Raw genomic sequence first — 27,431 nt, 5'->3', positions numbered from 1 at the left:
ACCCCCTACAGAGCTGGGAAAGAACACTATTCTTTTTTTTTTTTTTAACATCTTTATTGGGGTATAATTGCTTTACAATGGTGTGTTAGTTTCTGCTGTATAACAAAGCGAATCAGTTATACATATACGTATGTTCCCATATCTCTTCCCTCTTGCGTCTCCCTCCCTCCCACCCTCGCTATCCCACCGCTCTAGGTGGTCACAATCCACCGAGCTGATCTCCCTGTGCTATGCAGCTGCTTCTCACTAGCTATCTATTTTACGTTTGGTAGTGTATATATGTCCATGCCACTCTCTCACTTTGTCACAGCTTACCCTTCCCCCTCCCCATATCCTCAAGTTCATTCTCTAGTAGGTCTGTGTCTTTATTCCTGTCTTGCCCCAGGTTCTTCATGACCTTATTTTTTTCCCTTAGATTCCATATATATGTGTTAGCATACGGTATTTGTTTTTCTCTTTCTGACATACTTCACTCTGTATGACAGACTCTAGGTCCATCCACCTCACTACCAATAACTCAATTTCATTTTTTTTATGGCTGAGTAATATTCCATTGTGTATATGTGCCACATCTTCTTTATCCATTCAACTGTTGATGGACACTTAGGTTGCTTCCATGTCCTGGCTATTGTAAATAGAGCTGCAACGAACATTTTGGTACATGACTCTTTTTGAATTATGGTTTCCTCAGGGTATATGCCCAGTAGTGGGATTGCTGGGTCATATGGTAGTTCTATTTTTAGTTTTTAAGGAACCTCCGTACTGTTCTCCATAGTGGCTGTATCAATTTACATTCCCACCAACAGTGCAAGAGTGTTCCCTTTTCTCCACACTCTCTCCAGCATTTATTGTTTCTAGATTTTTTTTTTTTTTTTTTTTTTTTTGCAGTATGCGGGCCTCTCACTGTTGTGGACTCTCCCGTTGTGGAGCAGAGGCTCCGGACGCGCAGGCTCAGCGGCCATGGCTCATGGGCCCAGCCACTCCGCGGCATGTGGGATCCTCCCAGACCGGGACACGTACCGTGTCCCCTGCATCGGTAGGTGGACTCTCAACCACTGCGCCATCAGGGAAGCCCCTGTTTCTAGATTTTTTTGATGATGGCCATTCTGACTGGTGTGAGGTGATACCTTGTTGTAGTTTTGATTTGCATTTCTCTAATGATTAGTGATGTTGAGCATCCTTTCATGTGTTTGTTGGCAATCTGTATATCTTCTTTGGAGAAATGTCTACTTAGGTCTTCTGCCCATTTTTGGATTGGGTTGTTTGTTTGTTTGATACTGAGCTGCATGAGCTGCTTGTAAATTTTGGAGATTAATCCTTTGCCAGTTGCTTCATTTGCAAATATTTTCTCCCATTCTGAGGGCTGTCTTTTCATCTTGTTTATGGTTTCCTTTGCTGTGCAAAAGCTTTTAAGTTTCATTAGGTCCCATTTGTTTATTTTTGTTTTTATTTCCATTTCTCTAGGTGGTGGGTCAAAAAGGATCTTGCTGTGATTTATGTCATAGAGGAACACTATTCTTTTAAGAAGTTACATTGCTAGTGTCAGAAGAAAGGGGGAAAAAAATTGATGTTTACGGTTGAGCAGGCACTCCCATCCTTGAGGAGCTCTGGTTAACGTGTAATGCAAATCACACCGCACCTTAGGGGAGGAGAATACCCAAACTAACACAGAGAGAGAATTTTATGTTTAATTTTTTCTTGTCCTGCCTTAACATATAAATTAGTTTTGTAAACTATAAATTAAAATATAATTTTTATTTCATCAGCAGCTATGTAGAAATTGACTTCCTCCAGCCCTTGCTTAAAACAAAAACAGAAGCAAAAAAAAAAAAAAAAAAAAGAAAGAAAGGAAAAAAAGAAACCCCAAACCTTCCTCTTAGATCTGAACAAAACCAGTTCATTTCTGCAACTCGGGAATGGGGAGAATGATGCTGCCCTCCTCTGGCTCCAACCTACCTTTCGACCTTATTTGAGATCTTCAGAGCTCCTCTGGGGGTAGAAAACTAGAGTGCTGGGATGTTCTCTGGGTCCCCGAGTTGGTTATGACAACAATGTCAACAGTAATAATAGTAGCTGCCACTTTGGGAGGACTGATTATGGGCCAGAGGGAACCATCCTATGCACTTCTTAACCACGATAGCCCTGTGAGGCAGTCCTGGTATCATCTCCCATTAAACAGATGAGGTAACTGAGGCAGCCAGGGGCTAAGGAATTTGCTTAGGATCACAGAGCTGGTGAGTGGCAGAGCCCTGCGTCAAATGCAAGCTCTTGACCCTGAACGCTTAACCCAGTGGAAATGCTTGATGGGCATCCTTGCTTCTGCATGGGTTTCCTCCGAAGGAGACAGCCTGCTGGAGAAGCTTCCAGAAGCCGTGGGGTTCCTGGTGGTCTCTGAAGATGAGTCCCTTCTCGCTGCAGGTAGCATTTAGCTCTCATTTGGAGTCATGAGGCGGCAACTCCGGATTTGGTTGGAAGTGGAGAGGGGCTTGGGGAAAGGGGGAAGAGGGTCAGCAAACTTTTTCTGCAAAGAGCCTCATAGTAAATAAACATCATTGCCTGTCTCTGTCACAACTATCCAACCCTGCCCTTGTAATTCGAAAGCCTCCATGGACGACATTTCAAGTGAGTATGGCTATGTGCCAATAAAATTTTCATGGATGCTGAAATTTGAATTTCATACCATTTTCATGTGTTATGAAATAGTAATCTTATTTTAGTTTTTTCAAGCATGTAAAAAACTTAAAAACTATTAGCTCACATATAAAAATCGGGGACCAGCCAATTTTCACCCACGGGTTGTAGTTTGCCAACACATGTTCTGGATAAATCTCTGAACCTTTCTGGGCTTCCGGTCCATTATCTTGGAAATGGGAGTGGTTATTCCTGCCAGAGAGCCACAGGGATAGAGGGAGGTAGGGTGAGAGGATAGGGTACACTCAGCCCACACTACCCCAGCCAGAAGAAAGACTGGTTGGTGCTATGTCAAGATAAGAAACAGGGGCTATAGGAACATGTGACAGGATTCCCTTTCCTTAGTCTGAAGCAATCAGGGAAGGCTACCTGGTAGAGGTGACCAACAGGTGCTCCACATCCTGATTTTTTTTTAAAGAAAAAAATTTTAGAGCAGTTTTAGGTTCACAGCCAAACAGAAGATACAGAGAGTTCCATATACCCATGTGTGGGGCTGTGCTCCCACTCACACACAGCCTCCCCCATTTTCAATATGGCCCACCAGAGTGGTGAATTTGTTACAACTGATGAACCTACAGTGACACAGCATCCTCACTCAAACTCCATAGCTAACATTATGGTTCACTCTTAGTGTTGCATATTCTGTGGGTCTGGACAAATGTATAATGATGTATATCCTTCGTTATAGTATCATACAGATTACTTTCACTGCCCTTAAATCAGTCTGATTTTTACAAAGCCATTTCCAGGGGCCAAAGACACTTTAGACCAGCACTGTCCAGTAATGCAGACTACGAATGTGAGCCACATTTATACTGTGAATTTTCTCCTGACCCTAGTTAAAAAGGTAAAAAGAAACAGGTGACATTTGTGTTAATGATATATCTTATTTAATACAATAGACCCCAAAAGCCAACATGAAATCAGTATGATTTTAATGGTATATTTCACATTACTTTTAAAATTCTTGTGTGAAGTCTTTGATATCTAGCATGTATTTTATACTTAAGTCAGCTAAGATCAGGCAAGGATTTCATTGATAAATAGAATCAGGGGTCCCCAAGATCATCTTCAGGTCTGATGATTTTTTAGGGCTCACAGAACTCAGAAGAGCTGTTACAGTCACAGTTACAGTTTATTGCAGCAAAAGGGTACAGATTAAAATCAGCAAAAGGAAGAGGCACACGGGGCAGAGTCCAGGAGAGACCAAGCACGAGCTTGTCCTCCTCCAGTGGAGTCTTGCAAGCAGTGCTTACTTACCCAGCAATGATGTATGACAACATCCATGGCATACTGCCAATCAGGAAATGTCACCCCAGCCTTGGCGTCCGGGCTTTTTACTGGTAGATGGTCATGTAGACAAGGCTGATCCTTGCACAGCTAACTTTAATCACCAGCCCCACCCCTGAGGTCAAGCTGATACTGCATGTCCCAAAGCTCCCACCATACATCACGCTCTGAGCATAGACCATGCAGTGTGGCCCAAGGCCTCAGGGTAACAAAGATACTCCTTTTAGGCAGGACATTCCAAGGGCTTAGAGGTCACCTTCCAGGAGCCAGACTAGGACCAAACTTTTCATGTGCATGGTGTGGACGACGCAGGCCTGCTGAGCTCATCCTTTACTGCATAAGCATATAATGCAAATATCCTTGGACAGCAGATACCTTGGTGCATTTCTTCAGTTTCCCACACACATGTTTCATCCATAACATCCTTCCATGTGAGGCTATCGTTCAAGCACAATTCAATAAAAGTAGTTCCACAGGGAGCCTGGAGAGACATAAGGCAGACTCAGCCCCCAACCCTCAGTGACCTGACTTGATCCAGGGATTGTCTTGAGGCTAAACTGAGATGTCACATGTGAGGTGCACAGCAGGGAGCCTCATACCATAACTCCTCAGTGAGAGAGTTAACCTTGTAATAACAGTCGATAATACTTGGGTATTTACAGTGTGTTAGAACCCATCCTAAACAGTTAACATGTGTTAATTCCTTTACACCCCAATAGCCCTGGGAGGTAGGCACTTTTATTATTCTCATTTATAGATGAGGAAACTGAGGCACAGAGAAGTTAGGTAACTTGCTTGAGGTCACACAGCTGTAAGTGGAGGGGCTGGGATTTGAATTCATGTCAGGCTTGACTCTGCAGCCTCAAATAAGATGCTGAATGTTTGTTTATTTACCGACAATATTTTATTTCTGAACCTCTGGAAGAATTGATGGCTTGCCTATCTTGTCAGCAATAACTCCTGGGAAAGCACAGGGTATCCACTTGAATGAGGTCATGCTAACCCAGCACCCACACCGAGACCTGAGCCGGTGCCAATGGAAATGCGTGACTTAGCAGGCGATCTGTGGTGTTCCAGACACAGAGATCTTTTTATAAAGTAAGGGGGCGGCTTCCTTCCCACTCAAAAAAACCAATAAACACACAAACAGCTGAGTTTCTCTGCCAGCTGCTGCGGTGTGTCCCATGGTGCATTTACTGGCTGAGCAGAAGCAGGGCCTGCACTTTCTCCTGTATGGGGCCTGGAAGGCCGTGCATAATCTGGCCTTCACCCACCTCCCTGTGCTGCTAGGGGTCCTCTCAACAAAACGTTCACTCACACAGTATTTGGAACACAAGAGGACAAGTCCCCTTGGGTAGGGTTGCCAGATAAAATACAGAACACTCAGTTAAATTTCAGGTAAACAACAAATCAAGTTTTTAGTATAAGTATATCCCACATAACATTGTGGGATATACTCATGAAAATTTCACTGTTCCTCTGAAATTCCAGTTTAACTGGGTGTTCTGTTGTTGTTGCAGTTGTTGTTTTGCTAAATCTGGCACTCCTTCCTCTCACTCACTTCCCCTTCCTTCACTCTGCTCCAGCTGCACTGGCCTCCATGCTGGTCTTCAAACACACCAGGCCTTTCCTACCTCCTGGTTGTCCCATGCTAGTCCCATTATTCCAGTGCCTGCCACTTCCTCATTTCTCTAACCTCAAAACAAATGTTCTGTCACAAATTACCATACAAACCTGGTGGCTTAAAACAACAAGAACTTCTTCACTCACTGTTCTAGGGGCCAGAAGCCCGAAAGCAAGGCATTGGCAGGGCTGGCTCCCTCCAGAGTCTTCAGAGAAGTACTTTTTTTTTTTTTTTTAACGTCTTTATTGGAGTATAATTGCTTTACAATGTTGTGTTAGTTTCTGCTTTATAACAAAGTGAATCAGGGCTTCCCTGGTGGCGCAGTGGTTGAGAGTCCGCCTGCCGATGCAGGGGACACGGGTTCGTGCCCCGGTCCGAGAGGATCCCACATGCCGCGGAGCGGCTGGGCCCGTGAGCCATGGCCGCTGAGCCTGCGCACCCGGAGCCTGTGCTCCACAACGGGAGAGGCCACAACAGGGAGAGGCCCGCGTACTGCAAAAAAAACCCAAAAAAACAAAAAAGCGTGAATCAGCTATACATATACATATATCTCCATATCTCCTTCCTCTTGAGTCTCCCTCTCACCCCCCCATCCCACCCCTCTAGGTGGTCACAGAGCACCGAGCTGATCTCCCTGTGCTATGTGGCTGCTTCCCACTAGCTATCTATTTTACATGTGGTAGTGTATATATGTCCATGTCACTCTCTTACTTCATCCCAGCTTAACTTTCCCCCTCCCTGTGTCCTCAAGCCCATTCTCTACATCTGCGTCTTTATTCCTGTCCTGCCTCTAGGTTCTTCAGAACCATTTTTTTTTAGATTCCATATATATGTGTTAGCATACAGTATTTATTTTTCTCTTTCTGACTTACTTCACTCTGTATGACAGTCTCTAGGTCCATCCACCTCACTGCATATAACTCAATTTCATTTCTTTTTATGGCTGAGTAATATTCCATTGTATATAGGTGCCACATCTTCTTTATCCATTCATCTGTCAGTGGACACCTACATTGCTTCCATGTCCTGGCTATTGTAAGTAGAGCTGCAACGAACATTTTGGTACATGACTCTTTTTGAATTATGGTTTCCTCAGGGTATATGCCAAGTAGTGGGATTGCTGGGTCCTATGGTAGTTCTATTTTTAGTTTTTTAAGGAACCTCCATACTGTTCTCCATAGTGGCTGTATCAATTTACATTCTCACCAACAGTGCAAGAGGGTTCCCTTTTCTCCACACCCTGTCTAGTATTTATTGTTTGTAGATTTTTTGATGATGGCCATTCTGACTGGTGTGAGGTGATATCTCATTGTAGTTTTGATTTGCATTTCTCTAATGATTACTGATGTTGAGCATCCTTTCATGTGTTTTGTTAGCGATCTGTATATCTTCTTCGGAGAAATGTCTATTGAGGTCTTCAGCCCGTTTTTGGATTGGGTTGTTTGTTCTTTTGATACTGAGCTGCATGAGCTGCTTGTAAATTTTGAAGATTAATCCTTTGCCAGTTGCTTCATTTGCAAATATTTTCTCCCATTCTGAGGGTTGTCTTTTCATCTTGTTTATGGTTTCCTTTGCTGTGCAAAAACTTTTAAGTTTCATTAGGTCTCATTTATTTATTTTTGTTTTTATTTCCATTTCTCTAGGAGGTGGGTCAAAAAGGATCTTGCTGTGATTTATGTCATAGAGCATTCTGCCTAAGTCTTCCTCTAAGAGTTTTACAGTGTCTGGCGTTACATTTAGGTCTTTAATCCATTTTGAGTTTATTTTTGTGTATGGTGTTAGGGAGTGTTCTAATTTCAGTCTTTTACATGTAGCTGTCCAGTTTTCCCAGCACCACTTATTGAGGAGGCTGTCTTTTCTCCATTGTATATTCTTGCCTCCTTTATCAAAAATAAGGTGACCATATGTGCATGGGTTTATCTCTGAGCTTTCTATCCTGTTCCATTGATCTATATTTCTGTTTTTGTGCCAGTACTATACTGGTTGAAGACTGTAGCTTTGTAGTATAGTCTGAAGTCCGGGAGCCTGATTCCTCCAGCTTCGTTTTTCTTTCTCCAGATTTCTTTGGCTATTCGGGGTCTTTTGTGTTTCCATACAAATTGTGAAATTTTTTATTTTAGTTCTGTGGAAAATGCCATTGGTAGTTTGATAGGGATTGCATTGAATCTGTAGATTGCTTTGGGTAGTATCGTCATTTTCACAATGTTGATTCTTCCAATCCAGAAACATGGTATATCTCTCCATCTGTTTGTATCATTTTTAATTTCTTTCATCAGTGTCTTAGAGTTTTCTGCATACAGGTCTTTTGTCTCCTTAGGTAGGTTTATTCTTAGGTATTTTATTCTTTTTATTGCAGTGGTAAGTGGGAGTGTTTCCTTAATTTCTCTTTCAAATTTTTCCTCATTAGTGTATAGGAATGCAAGAGATTTCTGTGCATTCATTTTGTATCCCGCTACTCTACCAAATTCATTGATTAGCTCTAATAGTTTTCTGGTAGCATCTTTATGATTCTCTACGTATAGTATCATGTCATCTGCAAATAGTGACAGCTTTACTTCTTCTTTTCCAATTTGGATTCCTTTTATTTCTTTTCTTCTCTGATTGCTGTGGCTAAAACTTCCAAAACTATGTTGAATAATAGTGGTGAGAGTGGACAACCTTGTCTTGTTCCTGATCTTAGAGGAAACGGTTTCAGTTTTTCACCACTGAGAACGATGTTGGCTGTGGGTTTGTCATATACGGCCTTTATTACGTTGAGTTAAGTTCCCTCTATGCCTACTTTCTGGAGGATTTTTATCATAAATGCATGTTGAATTTTGTTGAAACCTTTTTCTGCATCTATTGAGATATTCATATGGTTTTTCTCCTTCAGGTTTTTAATATGGTGTATCATGTTGATTGATTTGCATATATTAAAGAATCCCTGCATTCCTGGGATAAACCTCACTTAATCATGGTGTATGATCCTTTTAATGTGCTGTTGGATTCTGTTTGCTAGTATTTTGTTGAGGATTTTTGCATCTATGTTCATCAGTGATATTGGCTTGTAGTTTTCTTTCTTTGTGACATCTTGTCTGGTTTTGGTATCAGGGTGATGGTTGCCTTGTAGAATGAGTTTGGGAGTGTTCCTCCCTCTGCTATATTTTGGAAGGGTTTGAGAAGGATAGGTGTTAGCTCTTCTTTAAATGTTTGGTAGAATTCTCCTGTGAAGCCATCTGGTCCTGGACTTTTGTTTGTAGGAAGATTTTTAATCACAGTCTCAATTTCAGTGCTTGTGATTGGTCTGTTTATATTTTCTATTTCTTCCTGGTTCAGTCTTGGAAGGTTGTGCTTTTCTAAGAATTTGTCCATTCCTTCCAGGTTGTCCATTTTATTGGCATATAGTTGCTTGTAGTAATCTCTCATGATCCTGTGTATTTCTGCAGTCAGTTGTTATTTCTCCTTTTTCATTTCTAATTCTGTTGATTGGAGTCTTCTCCCTTTTTTGCTTGATGAGTCTGGCTAACAGTTTATCAATTTTGTTTATCTTCTCAAAGAACAGCTTTTAGTTTTATTGATCTTTGCTATCATTTCCTTCATTTCTTTTTCATTTATTTCTGATGTGATCTTTATGATTTCTTTCCTTCTGCTAACTTTGGGATTTTTTTGTTCTTCTTTCTCTAATTGCTTTAGGTGTAAGGTTAGGTTGTTTATTTGAGATGTTTCTTGTTTCTTGAGGTAGGATTGTATTGCTATAAACTTCCCTCTTAGAACTGCTTTTGCTGTTTCACATAGGTTTTGGGTCATCGTGCTTTCATTGTCATTGGTCTCTAGGTATTTTTTGATTTCCTCTTTGGTTTCTTCAGTGGCCTCTTGGTTATTAAGTAGTGTATTGTTTGGCCTCCATGTGTTTGTATTTTTTACAGATTTTTTTCCTGTAATTGATATCTAGTCTCATAGCATTGTGGTCAGAAAAGATACTTGATACGATTTCAATTTTCTTAAATTTACCAAGGCTTGATTTGTGACCTGAGATATGATCTATCCTGCAGAATGTTCCATGAGGACTTGAGAAGAAAGTGTATTCTGTTGTTTTTGGATGGAATGTCCTATAAATATCAATTAAGTCCATCTTGTTTAATGTATCATTTAAAGCTTGTTTCCTTATTTATTTTCATTTTGGATGATCTGTCCATTGGTGAAAGTGGGGTGCTAAAGTCCTCTACTATGATTGTGTTACTGTCGATTTCCCCTTTTATGGCTGTTAGTATTTGCCTTATGTATTGAGGTGCTCCTATGTTGGGTGCATAAATATTTACAATTGTTATATCTTCTTCTTGGATTGATCCCTTGATCATTATGTAGTGTCCTTCTTTGTCTCTTGTAATAGTATTTATTTTAAAGTCTATTTTGTCTGATATGAGAATTGCTACTCCAGCTTTCTTTTGATTTCCATTTGCATGGGATATCTTTTCCATCCCCACACTTTCAGTCTGTATGTGTCCCTAGGTCTGAGGAGGGTCTCTTGTAGACAGCATATATACAGGTCTTGTTGTTGTATTCATTCATCCAGTCTGTGTCTTTTGGTGGGAGCATTTAATCCATTTACATTTAAGGTAATTATCGATATGTATGTTCCTATTACCATTTTCTTAATTGTTTGGGGTTTGTTATTGGAGGTCTTTTCCTTCTCTTGTGTTTCCTGCCTAGAGAAGTTCCTTTAGCATTTGTTGTAAAGCTGTTTTTGTGGTGCTGAATTCTCTTAGCTTTTGCTTGTCTGTAAATGTTTTAATCTCTTCTTCGAATCTGAATGAGATCCTTACTGGGTAGAGTAATTTTGGTTGTAGGTTTTTCGCTTTCATCACTTTAATTATGTCCTGCCACTCCCTCTTGGCTTGCAGAGTTTCTGCTGAAAGATCAGCTGCTAACCTTATGGTGATTGCCTTGTATGTTATTTATTGTTTTTCCCTTGCTGCTTTTAATATTTTTTCATTGTATTCAATTTTTGATAGTTTTATTAATATGTGTCTTGGCTTGTTTCTCCTTGGATTTATCCTGTATGGGACTCTCTGTGCTTCCTGGACTTGATTGACTATTTCCTTTCCCATATTAGGGAAATTTTCAACTATAATGTCTTCAAATATTTTCTCATTCCCTTTCTTTTTCTCTTCTTCTTCTGGGACCCTTATAATTCAAATGTTGGTGCATTTAATGTTGTCCCAGAGGTCTCTGAGACTGTCCTCAATTCTTTTAATTCTTTATTCTGCTCTGCAGTAGTTATTTCCACTATTTTATCTTCCAGGTCACTTATCCGTTCTTCTGCCTCAGTTATTCTGCTACTGATTCCTTCTAGAGAATTTTAAATTTCATTTATTGTGTTGTTCATCGTTGTTTGTTTGCTCTTTAGTTCTTCTAGGCCCTTGTTAAACGTTTCTTGTATTTTCTCCATTCTATTTCCAAGATTTGGGATTATCTTTACTGTCATTACTCTGAATTCTTTTTCAGGTAGACGGCCTGTTTCCTCTTCATGTGTTTGGTCTGGTGGGTTTTTACCTTGCTCCTTCATCTTCTGTGTGTTTCTCTGACTTCTCATTTTGCTTTACTTACTGTGTTTGGGTCTCCTTTTCGCAGGCTACAGGTTTGTAGTTCCTGTTGTTTTTGGTGTCTGCCCCCAGCGGTTAAGGTTGGTTCAGTGGGTTGTGTAGGCTTCCTGGTGGAGGGGACTGGTGCCTGTGTTCTGGTGGATGAGGCTGGATCTTGTCTTTCTGGTGGGTGGGACCGCGTCCGGTGGTGTGTTTTGCAGTGTCTGTGACCTTATGATGATTTTAGGCAGCCTCTCTGCTAACGTGTGGGGTTGTGTTCCTGTCTTGCTAGTTGTTTGGCATAAGGTGTCCAGCACTGTAGCTTGCTGGTTGTTGAGTGGAGCTGGGTCTTAGCATTGAGATGGAGATCTCTGAGAGAGCTTTCACCATTTGATATTACGTGGAGCTGGGAGGTCTCTGGTGGACCAGTGTCCTGAACTCAGCTCTCCCACCTCAGTGGCACAGGCCTGACACCCAGCCGGAGCAGCAAGACCCTGTCAGTCACACGGCTTTTGGGAAGTCTGAGGTCTTCTGCCAGCATTCAGTAGCTGTTCTGTAGGAGTTGTTCCACTTGTAGATGTATTTCTGATGTATTTGTGGGGAGGAAGGTGATCTCCACGTCTTACTCCTCTGCCATCTTGAAGGTCTCTCTCTGCTTCACTTTGACAGTTTTGCGCACTACTGGTGGATAATAAGATTGCTTATGCAAAAACCTTGGAATTCTTACAGAGTTGCCAAGAAGGTTAAACTAGATAACGCACCTAGTATAAGCCCAGCATGAAGAGGCACTCGATAACACCCAGCTTAATCCTCATTGGCTGCTTTCAGTTGGCAGGATAGGAAGACATAGGGCTGCTTGAAGATTAGATGAGCCAAGTAGCTGCCCAACATCACACGTCCTGTAAGTAATGTCCAGCTGTGATATCAAGCCAGCCATGTGGCTCCAGCATCCATCAGCATTTCTGAACCACTCTGTTGTGCTGCCACTTTTTCTTTTCTTTGTGCTTGGTCTAGTTTCGCTTGCTCAGAGGGTGCCGCATGCAGAGTCCTTGCACCCAACACTTAAGACTGGAGTTCCTAGTGTGAAACATCAGCACCAACACCTGGATTCAAGATGGTGGTGGCGGGTCGTGTGCCAGAAGTACCTTTTTTTTTTCTTTCCTGCCTCTTCCAGCTTCTGCCAGGATTCTTTGGCTTGTGGCCACGTCTTCCAGTCTCTGCCTCCGTCTTCACATTGCCTTCTCCACTCTATGTGTTTCTATGTCCTTTTTTCTCATGGCATCCAGTCCCTGACTTCATTGCCCTTTTCACAAACTGTAATCATTTTATTTTCCTTCCTTCCTCCTGCCCTCCCACCCTTCCTTCCATCTTCAAAACATATTGCTCTGTGTCCAGCTTTGTGGTGGGTTCTGGGAGACCAGAAGCCACCCAAACAGGCAGAACCTGCCCTCTGGAAACTCATAGTCTTGTGATAATAAATAACTTTACTGGGCTTCCCTGGTGGCACAGTGATTAAGAATCCACCTGCCAATGCAGGGGACACGGGTTTGATCCCTTGTCCAGTAAGATCCTACATGACGTGGAGCAACTAAGCCCATGTGCCACAACTACTGACCCTGTTCTCTAGAGCCCGTGAGCCACAACTACTTGAGCCCGTGTGCCGTAACTACTGAAGCCCACTTGCCTAGAGCCCATGCTCCACAGCAAGAGAAGCCACCGCAATGAGAAGCCTGCACACTGCAATGAATAGTAGCCCTCGCTCACTAAAACTATAGAAGGCCCTTGTGCAGCAACGAAGACCCAATGGAGCCAAAAATAAATAAATAAAGTAAATTTAAAAAAATAACTTCACTGTTTTCTGAGAGATTATTGATCACTGTTGTGCCCCCATCCCCCCAACTGTAGGCTCTCTGAGGATGGGGGCCTTGCCTATCTTTTTCACCCCTATATTCTTTCCACCTGCACGTAGTAGGTGCTCCAAAACAATCTTTGTTGATTGAATTGAATTACTCTCAAGCTCCTCAAGGAGTGAAACACATAATCCCTGTCTTTGCCGTTTTAGGTTTTGGAAGATCCATCCAGATATTCTCGGCAGACTCACAGGGGTTTCATCGATTCATGGTCACCGACCTTGAACATGATGACATGGTGGAGACGGCCATTTCTGGTCCTGAAAACAATCTGATTGTCACTGGGTCCCAGGACGCACTCATTCAGGTAAGGGGGAGATGCATGTCCCATCATCCTCACCTCCACCTCCGGAATAGAAAGTATGATTCTTTAGGGATCTTTTGGCTTCAAAATACAGAAACCTGTAAAAACGAGTGTGGGCAAAACAGAGCAGGTCATTGGGCCAGATATGGGGGTGTCTCCTGGGACCCAGACACAGACCTGAGGGGAATTACCAAAATATTCAATGAAGGTTATAGCATTCCCACTAAACTTGAAATACTGGGAAGATTTTGGCCTTCAGAGTGGAGCAGGGATATGTAGAGGGGAGGAAAATTCCTGTTAAGCTCAAAGTTCTCCAAGCTAGGGAGAAAAGCATGTGATAATTTTCCAACATTCTGGTCTTAGGACCTCTTTAGATTTTTAAAAATTATTGAGAATCCTCAAGGAGCTTTTATTTATGTGGGTTATATCAATATGATTCATATATTTTTTAAAAAATTATCTATTTTGGAATGGTTTTAGGATTTACAGAAGAGTTGCAAAGAGAGCACAGAGGGCATATATATATATATATATAGAGAGAGAGAGAGAGATAAATAGAATAGATATAGATATAGATATCTACTCTTTATCCAGCTGCCCCCAATGTTAACATCTCATATCACATTGATCCCATTACCAAAACCAAGAAATTCACGTTGGGACAGTATTATTAATTCATCTACAGGCTTTGATTCTATTTCACTAGTTTTCCCACAAATGCCATTTTCCAAATCCTGTCTTGCATTTAGTATCTATTGATAATTGCCATATTACAATTTTTATTTTACTTTTTTATTTTTATAAATTTATTTATTTATTTATTTTTGGCTGAATTGGTTCTTCGTTGCTGTGCGCAGGCTTTCTCTAGTTGCGGTGAGCGGGGGCTACTCTTCATTGCAGTGTGTGGGCTTCTCATTGTGGTGGCTTCTCTTGCTGCAGAACATGGGCTCTAGGCATGTGGGCTTCAATAGTTGCGTTACACAGGCTCAGTAGTTGTGGCACATGGGCTTAGTTGCTCCCGGTATGTGGGATCTTTCTGGACCAAGGATCAAACCTGTGTCCCCTGAATTGGCAGGCAGATTCTTAACCACTGCGCCACCAGGGAAGTCCCATATTACAACTTTTAAATGACAAAATCTAAAAATACTTCTGCATTAATTCATTAACATAACATGTCAACATAATAAATACTCTTATGAAAAAACGTATGTTTTCTGAAAACAACAAAAAAGTCGTGAGAAGGGTGTCATCGTTTCAACATTTTGGCATGCCTCTTTCTTGTCTGGCTTACTAGAAGAAGTGTCATATTTGATTCTGCATTCTCCTATCTGTTGTGATAAACATGTCCCATAGCTTCTGGAAGACTCCACTGCTTGCTTATGAGAGTAAGAGGGTGGAAGAAGGCAAGTGACTTCTTAAATTATTGTGAAAATAATTTTGCTTTTGCAGAACTCCCTGAAAACCCTCTTTTGCAGAACCACCCAGGGGGGTACCTTCCAGGGTTTCCCTGGAACACACTTTGAGAACTGCTATGGTACCTGATTAGTGAGATGTAAGGAAGTTTGAGGGGGTGAGGAGATGTGAAGGCCCTCGAACTACAGCCTAAAAGTTTACTTTAGGTGGACAGATGAACTTAAGCCTGTTTCTGAGCTACGGCAGCATAAGAAGTCAGCTCTGCCCCTCTGCTTCCGTCCTCAGGTGTGGAGTCTATCAGAGCAGTGGAGTCTGCTAGACGTCTTGGAAGGCGTTGGGGCCCCCGTGAGCCTGCTGACTCGGGGTGGGCCGTTGGTGGCATCTGCTTCCCATCGGTCCTCATCTTTAAAGTCTGGGATCTCACCCATGCTCAGAAGCCAAGGACCTCTACCTCATTTCTAGACCGCACTGGCCTCACTGCAGTGTCACACATTGGAAGCTATGTTTACTTCCCTAAAATTGGGGACAAAACCAAAGTCACCATTTGGGACCTGGCAGAAGGTTTGTAAGATATAAGCACAGTCATTTGTGTGGGTAAGAACTGAAGCCCCTGTCTAGGTCTGTTTGGGCTCTTATAACAAAACACCATCAATGGAGAGGGGGGCAGATTAAACAGCAGACACTTATTTCTCATGGTTCTAGAGGCTGGAAAGTCTGAGATCAAGGCACTGGCAGATTGGTGTCTGTTGAGAGCCCACTTCCTGGTTCGCAGACGGACACATTCTCATTGCATCCTCACATGGCAGAGAGCAGAGAAAGAAGCAAGCTCTCATGTCTCCTCTGATAAGAGCACCAATCCCATTCACGGGGGCTCCACCCTCATGACCTAATCACCTTCCAAAGGCCCCACCTCCTAATACCATCACATTCTGGGTTAGGACTTCAACATGAATTTTGGGATGGGACACAAACATTCAGTCCACGACACCCCACTCCAGTTAGGTTAAAAGTGGCTAATAGAAAACAGGACCTGATTTTATAAATTTCCAGCATATGGTAATCGATTATCTGGTGGTCAATTCCTGTTTCAGTTGAGGCTTCCCTGGAGGTAGGGCTCCTGATGGGGATATTTGCACAAGTAGTGTATAGAGGGGAGCTCCCAGGAGGGAGAAAGGAAGCTGGGCGGGGGCAGGACTGAGCATGGAGGTGGGCTCAGCCTGACCCCATGAGGAGCCCTGGAGTGTGAACTGTACTTCACAGTTGTCCCATCTTGAAGCAAGGGGGCCAGCCTTTTCACTCTCATATCAGGCTGTCCTTGGCCTGGTGCAATCCTGGGTGGTGGGCACAGCCCCCAGGCATTTCCAAATGAGGTGCTTCCTTCAATCAATGGCTCTAGGAGGCCTTGGATCTGGGTGAACTGACCGGTAAAGGGGGTCTGGGCATGTCACCAATAGTATCTGCTCAATCCCCACTGGGTGGGTGGAGGTGTAGAAATTCCTCATTAATGATAAAATAATACGAGAAAAGAAATTTGCTCTCAGGTTCATGTGTGGATTTGACAGACATTTGTTTAGCACTAGCCTCGTGGCTGAGCTCTGGGAGTTAGCAGTGGACAAGACAGATGAGGTTACAAATTTTGAGGTGCTTGCCTGCTAGTTATGGGGCAGAGCAAGATGCAAAGAAATAGAGCAGGGTGGAGGGCGATGAGACAGGAGTCAACAAACTACAGACCAAGGGCCAAATCTAGACACACCCATTTGTTTACATAGTATTTTGGGCTGCTTTGGGGGCTACACCAGCAAGGTTAAGTGGTTACAGCAGAGAGTATACAGCCTACAAGGTAAAAATATTACTCTCCTGTCCCTTACAGAAGTTGGTAAAAGGAAACATTTGGGATGAGAGGTCACGTGAGGCCATGAACACCAGGGAAAGGCATGTACATTTGTTCTGTTCTGAGGGGAGTGAGAAGTCTTCGGAGGGTGTTAGGCAAGGCAGTGAGATGCTGCAATTTTCATTTTTTAAAGCTTGGATGATTGGCAGGCAAGAGTGGAAGCAGGGAAACTGGCAGTAGCCAAGTTGAAGAGGATGGGTAATGTAAGCATTTTTTAAAATCCTTAAAATTTGGAACCAGCCCCTGTGATCTGGTCTTGATTCAGTCTTCTTCCCATGGCAGGTGGGAAGCAAGATGCCCTGGACACCTCTAATGAGGTCAGGTGTCTGGAGGTCGCTGAGCAGGCCAATCTCCTTTTCACCGGCCTCGTTTTGGGGATCTTCCTGGTGTTCCCACTGAATTCCAGACAGGATGTGATGTGCATCCCTCCTCCAGAAGCCCAGAAAGCCATCAACTGCATGGCCCTTAGTAAGGACGAGGGGCACCTGGCCATCGCCTATGACAACATCGTCCTGGTGCTGGACATCAGCCCCGGGGACCCCTGTCCAGTCATCGACAGGCCAACCTACACCTTCTATACCCAGCTGCCTGACACCATAGCAAGCGTGGCTGTTCTGACTGACTACTGCGTGATCTATGGCATGACCAACAGAGACCTCTTCCTTTATGAATGTGCGAATTCCAAGGTGTTCCTTCTGGAGGCCCACGGGAGCCAAGTCACCTGTGTGAAGGTCAGCCACAAAGAGCAGCTGGCAGTCAGTGGGTCCGAGGAAGCCCTGCTGTGTCTCTGGGACCTTCAGGCATGCAAGTGGAAATTTGAGATGAGCTACATGGTGAGTAGCCCATCCCCACCACGTACACGCTAGGTTCTGGCATTAGAAAACTGATGACACATTTATTAAGTGCATGCCAGGTGCCACCAACCAGGGTCGGGGCTATGGTGAGTCAAGTGAGAAGTCCTCGCCTCTAGAACACGGTTTAAGGGGATGCCAAAAACCTTGGCCATCCAGAGAGATATTTTAGTGCAGTGTTTAAAAAAACAAAATAAATGCAAAAATCCACAAAGAACAAAATATCAATATTTAAAATACAGACAGGATCAAATCCTGCACTGGCACAGCCCTGCCTCACTCTTCTCACCCTAATCCTGACTGGCCTTTCTTTCACCCAAATGTTTTGATTGTACAACCTATGCCGGGCTCTTTCTAGTGCCGAGGAAGTAGCTATGACCAGGGCAGACAGTGTCCCACCTCTTGGAGCCACATTCTAGTAGGGGAGACACTGTGAGCTCTGGGAAGCCAGGATTTTTGTGTGTTTTGTTCACTTAGGTGGCCCCTGTCCCTAAGAGAGCTCTTGACCATTAAATGTCTGTGAAATAAAAACAAAGCAGCAGGGCTTCCCTGGTGGCGCAGTGGTTGAGAGTCCGCCTGCCGATGCAGGGGATATGGGTTCGTGCCCCCGTCTGGGAAGATCCCACGTGCCGCGGAGTGGCTGGGCCTGTGAGCCATGGCTGCTGAGCCTGCACGTCCGGAGCCTGTGCTCCGCAATGGGAGAGGCCACAACAGTGGGAGGCCCGCGTACTGAAAAAAAAACAAAAACAAAAACAAAACAAAAAGCAGCAAATACATGATGGTTGGGGTGCAGCAAGAGCTTTGAAGAAAAATAGGGCAAGATAAAGAGAGGTAGAGATGGGCGGGCTGCTATTTAAGAAGGTCAGATAAGTCTTGTGGAACAGCATTCTAGGCAGAAGGAGCAGCAACTGTGAAGGCTCTGAAAAGGGAAACTGGTGACTTATTTTCATACAAAATGTCTAAGACAGTTTGCACTGTCCATCTCGTAAGGAGTTATAATTTTTGTATCAATATGATTAAGAGCTGTATTATATATTTACAAATTCACATTACGTAATTATGCAAAATATACATATTAAAATATCATTCTATAATTTAATCCTCACAACAATCTTGTAAGGTTGTTGCTATTATTCCAGTTTCTCAGATGGAGAACAAAGATTATACCTTAGGTTGCAAGGTATAAAAATTGTTAATAAACTAAGGGAGACGATCTTGTAACTAAGAGAACAGAATATGTGTAGTTTTGTCTTAAAAAGCCTTCATCCCACTTGACATTTATTTTTATGAAGCCACTATAAGGCTCAGATGTAAGTAATCTTTTGCCTCGTTGAGATGGGAAATGTTACCACAGCAGTTAAATACGCCTAGCTTTTTGGTTTTTTTAAAAAAATAAAACTTAATTTGGAATGATTTTTTTCTGAGATTTTTTTTTATGGGGACCATTTTTTAAAGTCTTTATCAAATTTGTTACAACATTGCTTCTGTTACATGTCTTGGTTTCTTGGCTGCAAGGCATGTAGGACCTTAGCTCCCCAAGCAGGGATCGAACCCGCACCCCCCGCATTGGAAGGTGAAATCCCAACCACTGGACCACCAGGAAAGTCCCTGGAATGATTTTAGATTTACAGATTAAGTTGTGAAGATAGTGCAAATGTTCCCATTTACCTACCCCTCACCCAGCTTCCCCTGATATTAACATCTTATGCAACTAGAGTACCTTTGTCAAAACTAAGAAAGTAACATGGGAACAATATCATTAGCTATCAACTTTATTGGGATCATATGTTTTTCAGTGAATTCTCTTTTTCTGTTCTAGGATCCCAAATTGCATTTAGCATATAGCTTTTAATTAAATACAATTGGAGCTAATACTTGTATAACCAAGGTCATTTAAGAAATTAAACCCTATAATTCCCATTCTCCAGTGCAAAATGTCACTAATCCTCTCAATCCAATCTCTTTGAAGACATGTTTTGGTCCTGGGAATATCGATGCTACCCATCTTTCCAGGTTTTAACTTGATCCATCTCTCAAAAGGTGCTTATAAGTCTGGCTTCCCATACGAGTGCCTTGAGGCTGCACTCCTAGGTGTCTTTCAGTCTGAAATCAAGATCACATTACCTTTTTCAGCAGAGCTCTTACTGTAGAGGAGTCCAATGTGCTTGCTTCTCCAAGGATGACAAGTACGTCTACGCAGGCTTGAAAGATCGCTCCATAATCGTCTGGAGTGTGCTGGATGGTGAGTCATTTTGCTTTGCAGGTAGGACTGAGCTTAGATCTGGAAATGAAATGACTCTGTTCTGGATCCTGGCCATTAGAGGGCCCCACTCCAGCCTCCCCTAGCTGGGTCCCTCTGCTTAGAGAAGTATCTGCAGGCTCAGGGGACAGACCCAATGGGAGCTTACCTCCTCCTCTAGACCCATGCTCTGGGTACCTAGAACTCCAGAACACCCTCCCCACCTGCCCAGGAGCCCTCTTTAGGGCCTGTGCAGGCCTCTTCCCCAGCTCTATCTTTCTGAAAGTAGGCTGTGCCTCCTGTGTATACACCCCCAGACTTGGAGGGTGGTCTTGGAGTGGTGTGCATGGAGTCTGGGTGTGTGAGCTAGGTTGGGGGGTTCACATGTATGTGTCTGAGACCTCTAGGGATATAAGATGGAGCTGGATGTGGGAAGAGAAGCGGGCAAGCCACAGACAGCTGGGCTCTCCCACACCATTACATTCTGGCATGTAACTGAGGAGCCCAAGAATCCTCAACCCAAACCTGATCTTCCAGGTGGTTCTGGAGGTACATCCATCAGCATAGAAGGATAGAACATGTTTCATTTAATAGTTTATTAGCTAGATTTGCAATGTTCACATGTTGTATCTTATAGGATGTTGACCTTCATTCATTCTCTTTCCTTAGACCCTGTAAATGTTTGGGGCATCTTAAGATCAACCACTTTGAAAACCTCACATCTCTCACTCTGTTCAATATTACACTAAGGACATAGTAACAGGAGTTAACATTTCTTGTGTCCTGGGTACTGTCACCATGCCATTTAATTCTCTCAATAGGCATCACCACTTTACAAAATTTGAGGCTCTGAGAGATGGGGTGGGCTGTGGTTTCAAGCTGGTCTGCCTGGTCCCCATGGTCACCTCTGTCACATTCTGCTATAGAGAAAGGAACCCTTATGACACTGGCATGGGTTTAGGAGCTATTGCTATCTCCATCTGACAAATGAAGAAGCTGAAGTTCAGAGTGATTAAGGAACTTTCCCAAGGTCACAAAGCAAGTAAGTGGCTGAGTGAATATCAGGTAGAGTTGAATACACTGTAATCGAATACAGTATAACTGAAAACATTGTGATTGCATCATTATAATTGAATACATTATAATCTAATACATTGTAGTCTAATACAGAGTAACAAAGATGCCTGGCCAAAAGATGATGGCTCAGAAGGTGAGGTCTGTGGATTGTGGCCTTAAAAGCCCATCCTGTGCAGGTTCACAACACGTCTTCCCATTCCTCCTCCAATAATAATATTTACTGAATTCGCTCTGGCTGAAACTGATAGTTAGCACCTGACATGCATGACATCTTCAAATCTTCAGAATTCCCCTCAGCAGGTAGGCTCAGTTATTGTTCGCATATTGCAGTTGAAGCAAGAGGGACTCTGAGAGGCTGGCTTTCATGCCTAAGCTAGTAAGGGCCATAGCAGAGATTTGACCCCATGCAGCCAACTCTCAATGTGTGAGATTGGATCTCTGTGGCCACATTTTTATCAGTTGTACCCTCCCCTCCACTTCCCCCAACAGGCACACTGCTGGCCACCCAGTTTGTCCATGCCGTGGTGAACAGAATCATCCCAACCTCCAATGGCTTCATTGCCCCCACCACACATGGCTATCTCATCTATGAACGTTTCCAGTGCCCTTCATCAAGAATCTCACAACAGGACTCTCTCAAGAACTTCAAAAAAGCAGTGTAGATGGTCAAATCCAGGCAGAGAGAAGAGCTGGTTGCTGCTGCAGGAGCAGGACTCAAGATCAGGGAGTGCCCAGGGAAACGAATCTAAATCAAACAAATGCTCACAAGTCTGCCTGCTAGTGTAAACCCCCCTGTGTCTCCAGTGAGTTAGCCCCATTCAACCTGAAGCAAAAAGACTGTATGTGTTGATGTATATCTGGACCCAAAGCCTCCGATTATGTGACCCAGACCTTGCTTCCTACCATCTTTCAGTTTTTTTCTCCTCCTTGTCAGCTCCATTTACAGACCCAACACCCCCAAGTTAGCAACATGACAGCAAAGTTCAGTAGAAAAGAGAGTTTCCCTTTTCCAACAGTTTGAACCAAAGTCCTGGTTCTAAGTCTATTAGCCCCAATTAGCTCATACACCCATCCCGGAACACAAAGCTATCTCTGGGAAGAATGCAACACTCTGATTGGTGGGCCTGACCCCATGCCCATCCAGGCTGAGGATGGAGTCAACACCACCTAACCATGTAGACTGAGAAGGGGAGAGGCTATTCCCCAGGGAAACTAGGGGCTTGTAGCAGGTCAAGGGGGGATGGATGGATGTGAGACCAACTAAAACACAAATGTGGACCACAGAGCTTTATAGATTATAAAGCACCAGGTGCTATAGTCTGATCCTTATCACAGCCCACACGTTAGGGAGGGCAGGAGTTTCTGCATGCATTTCAGAGATGAAAAAACAACCTAGCAGAGGTAGCTGTGATTTGCTCAAAATCATGAGCCCAAGGTGCAAGAACTCTGAGAAATGAAAGCCCAGAGCCTTCCTGTCCCAATTATTATTGGGACCACCTCACTTTAATTTTAGACTCAGAAGCACAAATATCAATTCCATGGGTGGCACATTCAAATGCCCACAGGGGCCAACGAGTAATCTAGACAATTGCTGTGCACCTGGGTGACCAGCAGAGCGTGATAGTGACAATGGGAATATGGAGGGCACTGCTGTGTCTTGGGTAGACACAAGTACCTTGACTCTACCCCAGAATCACCATGGGGAAAGCAGCCTACTGGTGCCAGAGCTTCCTGTTGTCATAAGTAAAGCCAGAAATCCAAACTTTTGTGAGAAACGTTCTCATTTTTTGAAGTTGACAATTGGTTCAAATTTACACTTATAGGCACATTTGGCCCATGTCTCTAGTTCCTGAGCTGACTCATGACCCAACTTGGCATTAAAACAGTAAACCTGTTGTCATTCTTCCATCTCTACTCCCTGGCTCCCGCACTTTGAGAATAATGATACTTTTAATCTTAAAAACTGGAGGCTCTTGGAAGCAGATGGAAAAAGTTACCGACATCTCCCTGCTGTGCTTTTGGACCACTTCTGCCTTGTGCAAGTTCAACAGTCCAACTGTTTGCGCTCCACTTAAATGGCTCTTTCTTCTTTGCCTGCAGCCTTCTAAAAGCCCCACTTGCTTCTGGGCCTTTTGCTATATGGATAGTAGAGTCCAAACTTTCAAGGTGCTATTCCTTCCTTCCCCCCACCATTGGATTCCAGATAAGAGTTTCAGAAAAAACAACCTTAGAAACAGAAGCTTTTGAGCTGCATGTGACCTGACTCTCATTCAGTTGTTTCTCAAACGAGTGTTCCAATGAGGGCTTTGACAGTTCTGCGAACATTATTTAGCATCAAATTCCATTAAAAAATATTTTATAACTGTAATTTTAAAATACATGTTGCGTAGCAGTTTTTTAAGGTGTTGGACATAACTAACATAGGATTCTCCTGCCATATCCATTTAACTTAGATTGTGAAAGGAGCCCTTGAAAAAATAGCTACTCTTTGCCACCACGTCTTCTGTGAATCTGGGGTTTACCCAATGTGGAAATAAAGTGGATGTGACTAAGATTTCAGCTACAACTTCTGGCTTAAAATGTGTGTGTCCATCTCAACAGCCTCAGTGAGAATCAACTGCTTTGTACGTAAACACTAATTTGAACATAGGAAAGAAATTTTTACGAATAAAATGCTACTCCGAATTGTTGCTTACATTGGGGTTTTTGTAGTGAGTTTTCATTTGAGAAGGCGTTTGGTTGCTATGAATGTTTGACAAGCACTTGTTTGAAGTCCCCCAGCCATGGTGGAGCCAGAGTGAGAGCGTGGTTATTGTGTGAACAGGACTATATTAACACACTATCCAAACTGGGACACCTCTAGAGAGTGAAAAGGAATGCTCTTAACAAGTACTCTAGGACAACTACAATAAACTGGACTGTCCCAAGGCAACTGGAATATACAGCCCCTCTAGTTGCAGCAGGAATTAATTTATATTAAATTCTAGAGAATCCTTTTAAAAGTGAGGTATAAGTAACATATAACATTATATTAGTCTCAGGTGTACAACATAATGATTTGATATTTGTATATATTGTGAAATGATCACAGTAAGTCTAGTTAATGTCCATCACTACACATAGTTACAATTTTTTTCTTGTGATAAGAACTTTGCTTTTAATTGAAGTGTAGTTGATTTGCAACTATACTTATACATTACCTATGTTAATTTCAGGTGTACTGCAAAGTGATTCATATGTATGTATACACACACACACACACATACACACACACACACACACACACACACTTTTTCAGATTATTTTCCCTTATAGAATATTACAAAATATTGAGTATAGTTCCCTGTGCTATACAGTAGGTCCTTGTTGGTTATCTATTTTATACATAGTAGTGTGTACATGTTAATCCCAAACTCCCAATTTATCCCTCCCCCTCCTTTCCCCTTTGGTAACCGTAAGTTTGTTTTATTTACTTATTTTTTCAATTAATTAATTAATTTTTATTTTTTGGCTGCATTATGTCTTCATTGTTATGCACAGGCTTTCTCTAGTTGCAGCGAGTAGGGGCTACTCTTCGTTGTGGTGCGTGGGCTTCTCATTGCAGTGGCCTCTCTTGTTGCGGAACACAGGCTCTAGGCATGCAGCTTCAGTAGTTGTGGTGTGTGGGCTCAGTAGCTGTGGCTTGCGGGCTCCAGAGAGCAGGCTCAGTAGTTGTAGCACATGGGCTGAGTTGCTCCACGGCATGTGGGATCTTTCCCAGACCAGGGCTCGAACCCATGTCCCCTGCATTGGCAGGCAGATTCTTAACCACTGCGCCACCAGGGAAGCCCCCATAAGTTTGTTTTATATGTCTGTGGGTCTATTTCTGGTTTTGTATATAAGTTCATTTGTATCGTTTTTTTTAGATTCCACATATCAGCAATATCATATAATATTTGTCTTTCTCTGTCTGGCTTACTTCACTTTGTTTGATAATCTCTATGTCCAACCATGTTGCTGCAAATGGCATTATTTCATTCTTTTTTTGATAAGAACTTTTAAGACGTATTCTCCTGCAACTTTCAAATATACAATACAGTATTATTAACTATAGTCACCATATTGTACATTACATCTCCAGGACTATTTATCATAAATTTTTTTTTGATGAGAAATCAGTTTCTTTATTAGGTAGTTATGTAAATAATAATAATACATATTCATGGTAAGCAAATCAAATAGATCAGAGGAATAAGAAGGACATAAGGTAAAAATAAGAAGTAGGGTGATCATGGTGACCCTGTTTATAGGGGACTATCCCAGTTAAAAGTGAAAGGCCCATGTCCTGATAACCCTTCAGTCACTGGGAAATCAAGACATCTGGTCACCCAAACAGCTCTTAATTCCCCAATTCCTCTCCCCGGAGATGTACCTTTTGCCCAACTTCACCCATTTCACCCACACCCACCCCCTACCTCTGGCAACCCCCAATCTGTTTTCTGTACCTATGAGTCTGGGGGGTTTTCAGTTAATTAAAAAATTTTAACTTTAAAAGTCTAGAGATTTTTTAATTTATTTACTTAACTTGAAAACGCTCGGGACTTCCCTGGTGGGACAGTGGTTAAGAATCCGCCTGCCAATGCAGGGACACGAGTTTGAGCCCTGGTCCAGCAAGATCCCACAGGCTGCAGAGCAGCTAAACCTGTGCGCCACAACTACTGAGCCTGCACTCTAGAGCCCCTGAGCCACAATTACTGAGCCCACGTGCGGCAACTACTGAAGTCCGCACACCTAGAGCCTGTGCTCTGCAACAGAGACAAGCCACCACGATGAGAGGCCTGCTCAGTGGACTGAAGAGTAGCCCCCACTTGCCGCCAACTAGAGAAAGCCCGCACACAGCAATGAAGACCCAACACAGTCAAACATAAATAAATAAATTTATTTTAAAAAAAAGAAAATGCTCAAACCCACAGCAAAGTTGCAATATTGAGAACAATGAACACTCAGTTAGTTACTCTCGAGATTCCTCTATTGCCCTATCGCTGCCAATCTCCTGCTAAACCAGTTCAAGGTGACAGCTGGGACTAGGGTGAGGAGAGTGGGGCACTCAGACACAAAGTTTAAGAGGCACCAAAGAAATTCAACCAAAATAAACATTGTATTACCATAACTTTTTAATCAAAATGAATAAAAATGCATGATGAACAAAGTACCAACATTTTAAATAAAAATAGGATCTGATCCTGTACTTGGCACAAACTTTCCTCAGTCTCCTCATCCTAATTCCGGCCCTGGTGATATCAAGTCACTTCAGTCCCTAAATACGTCAGGAGGCCTCTTTAAGGAATAAGGTCATTCTCCTACATAGCTGCATTCACCTACCAAAACTAACAATCATTATTTAATATCTTTTAACAGGCATTCCTACTTTTCCTAATTAGCCTGAAAACATTCCTAATTAGCTGTTTCTTTCAAACTAGGACCCAATCAAGATTTCTTCACACATTACATTGCATTTGGTTGTTTTATCTATTTAGCCTCTTATATTCTAGAGCAGGAGTCAGCAAACCACAGCCTGCATGCCTGTTTTATGTGTTTTTTAAAAAAATATTTATTTATTTATTTAGGCTGTGCTAGGTCTTAGTTGTGGCACGCAGGATCTTTTTTTTAGTTGCAGCATGTGGGCTTCTTAGTTGCCGCATGCTGACTCTTAGCTGCGGCATGCAAGTGGGATCTAGTTCCCCGACCAGGGATCAAACCTGGGCCCCCTGCATTGGAAGCATGGAGACTTAACCACTGGACCACCAGGGAAGTCCCTGCATGCCTATTTTTGTAAATAAAGTTTTATTGGAACACAGCCATGCCTGTTCATTCGCATATTGCCTACAGCTGCTTTCATGCTACAGTGACAGAGAATGTATGGCCTCAAAGCCAAAAATATTTATAATCTGGCCCTTTGTATTTATCTATATTATACACATTAATATTGTATATATAATATATAAATATTGTATAATAAGCATACATATTTGTATTATATATAGCATTTATAATATTATTTTTATTATATATTTTTTTGTGTGTGTGTATATTAAAAGTTTTATTTTTTATTTTTTTAATTTTTATTTTTTTAACATCTTTATTGGAGTATAATTGCTTTACAATGATGTGTTAATTTCTGCTTTATAACACAGTGAATCAGCTATACATATACATATATCCCCATATCTTCTCCCTCTCGCGTCTCCCTCCCACCCTCCCTATCCCACCCCTCTAGGTGGTCATAAAGCACCGAGCTGATCTCCCTGTGCTATGTGGCTGCTTCCCACTAGCTATCTATTTTACATTTGGTAGTGTATATATGTCCACGCCACTCTGTCGTTTCGTCCCAGCTTACCCTTCCCCCTCCCGGTGTCCTCAAGTCCATTCTCTACATCTGTGTCTTTATTCCTTTATTTATTTCTTTCTTTAAAATACAAAATATTTACAATCTACCAATCCTGGTCTTAAAAAGCTTGATTAGATTTAGGGTAAACATGTTTTTTAAGAGACTATTTTGGGGAGCAGTTTTAGGTTCACAGCAAAATTGAGTGGAAGGTAC

The 27,431-nt window shown here is 42.5% G+C and overlaps 1 protein-coding gene across 1 annotated transcript in view; it reads left to right on the top strand.

Annotated features, from left to right (window-relative positions):
* Positions 1-21,637, top strand: part of NWD1 (NACHT and WD repeat domain containing 1) — a 72,452-nt gene extending 50,815 nt beyond the window's left edge. Inside the window, 8 exon segments of the mRNA XM_029216889.1 lie at positions 2,327-2,418; positions 13,229-13,383; positions 15,079-15,193; positions 15,196-15,354; positions 16,967-17,517; positions 19,672-19,777; positions 21,341-21,557; positions 21,559-21,637. Coding sequence (XP_029072722.1) covers positions 2,327-2,418; positions 13,229-13,383; positions 15,079-15,193; positions 15,196-15,354; positions 16,967-17,517; positions 19,672-19,777; positions 21,341-21,557; positions 21,559-21,637 — 1,474 coding nt within the window.
* Positions 21,638-27,431: the final 5,794 nt, after the last annotated feature.

Source organism: Monodon monoceros, unplaced genomic scaffold (assembly GCF_005190385.1).
Source record: "Monodon monoceros isolate NGI ecotype Baffin Bay Population unplaced genomic scaffold, NGI_Narwhal_1 Super_Scaffold_12, whole genome shotgun sequence".
NCBI lineage: Eukaryota > Metazoa > Chordata > Mammalia > Artiodactyla > Monodontidae > Monodon > Monodon monoceros.
This window is presented reverse-complemented; position numbering and strand designations above follow the sequence as displayed.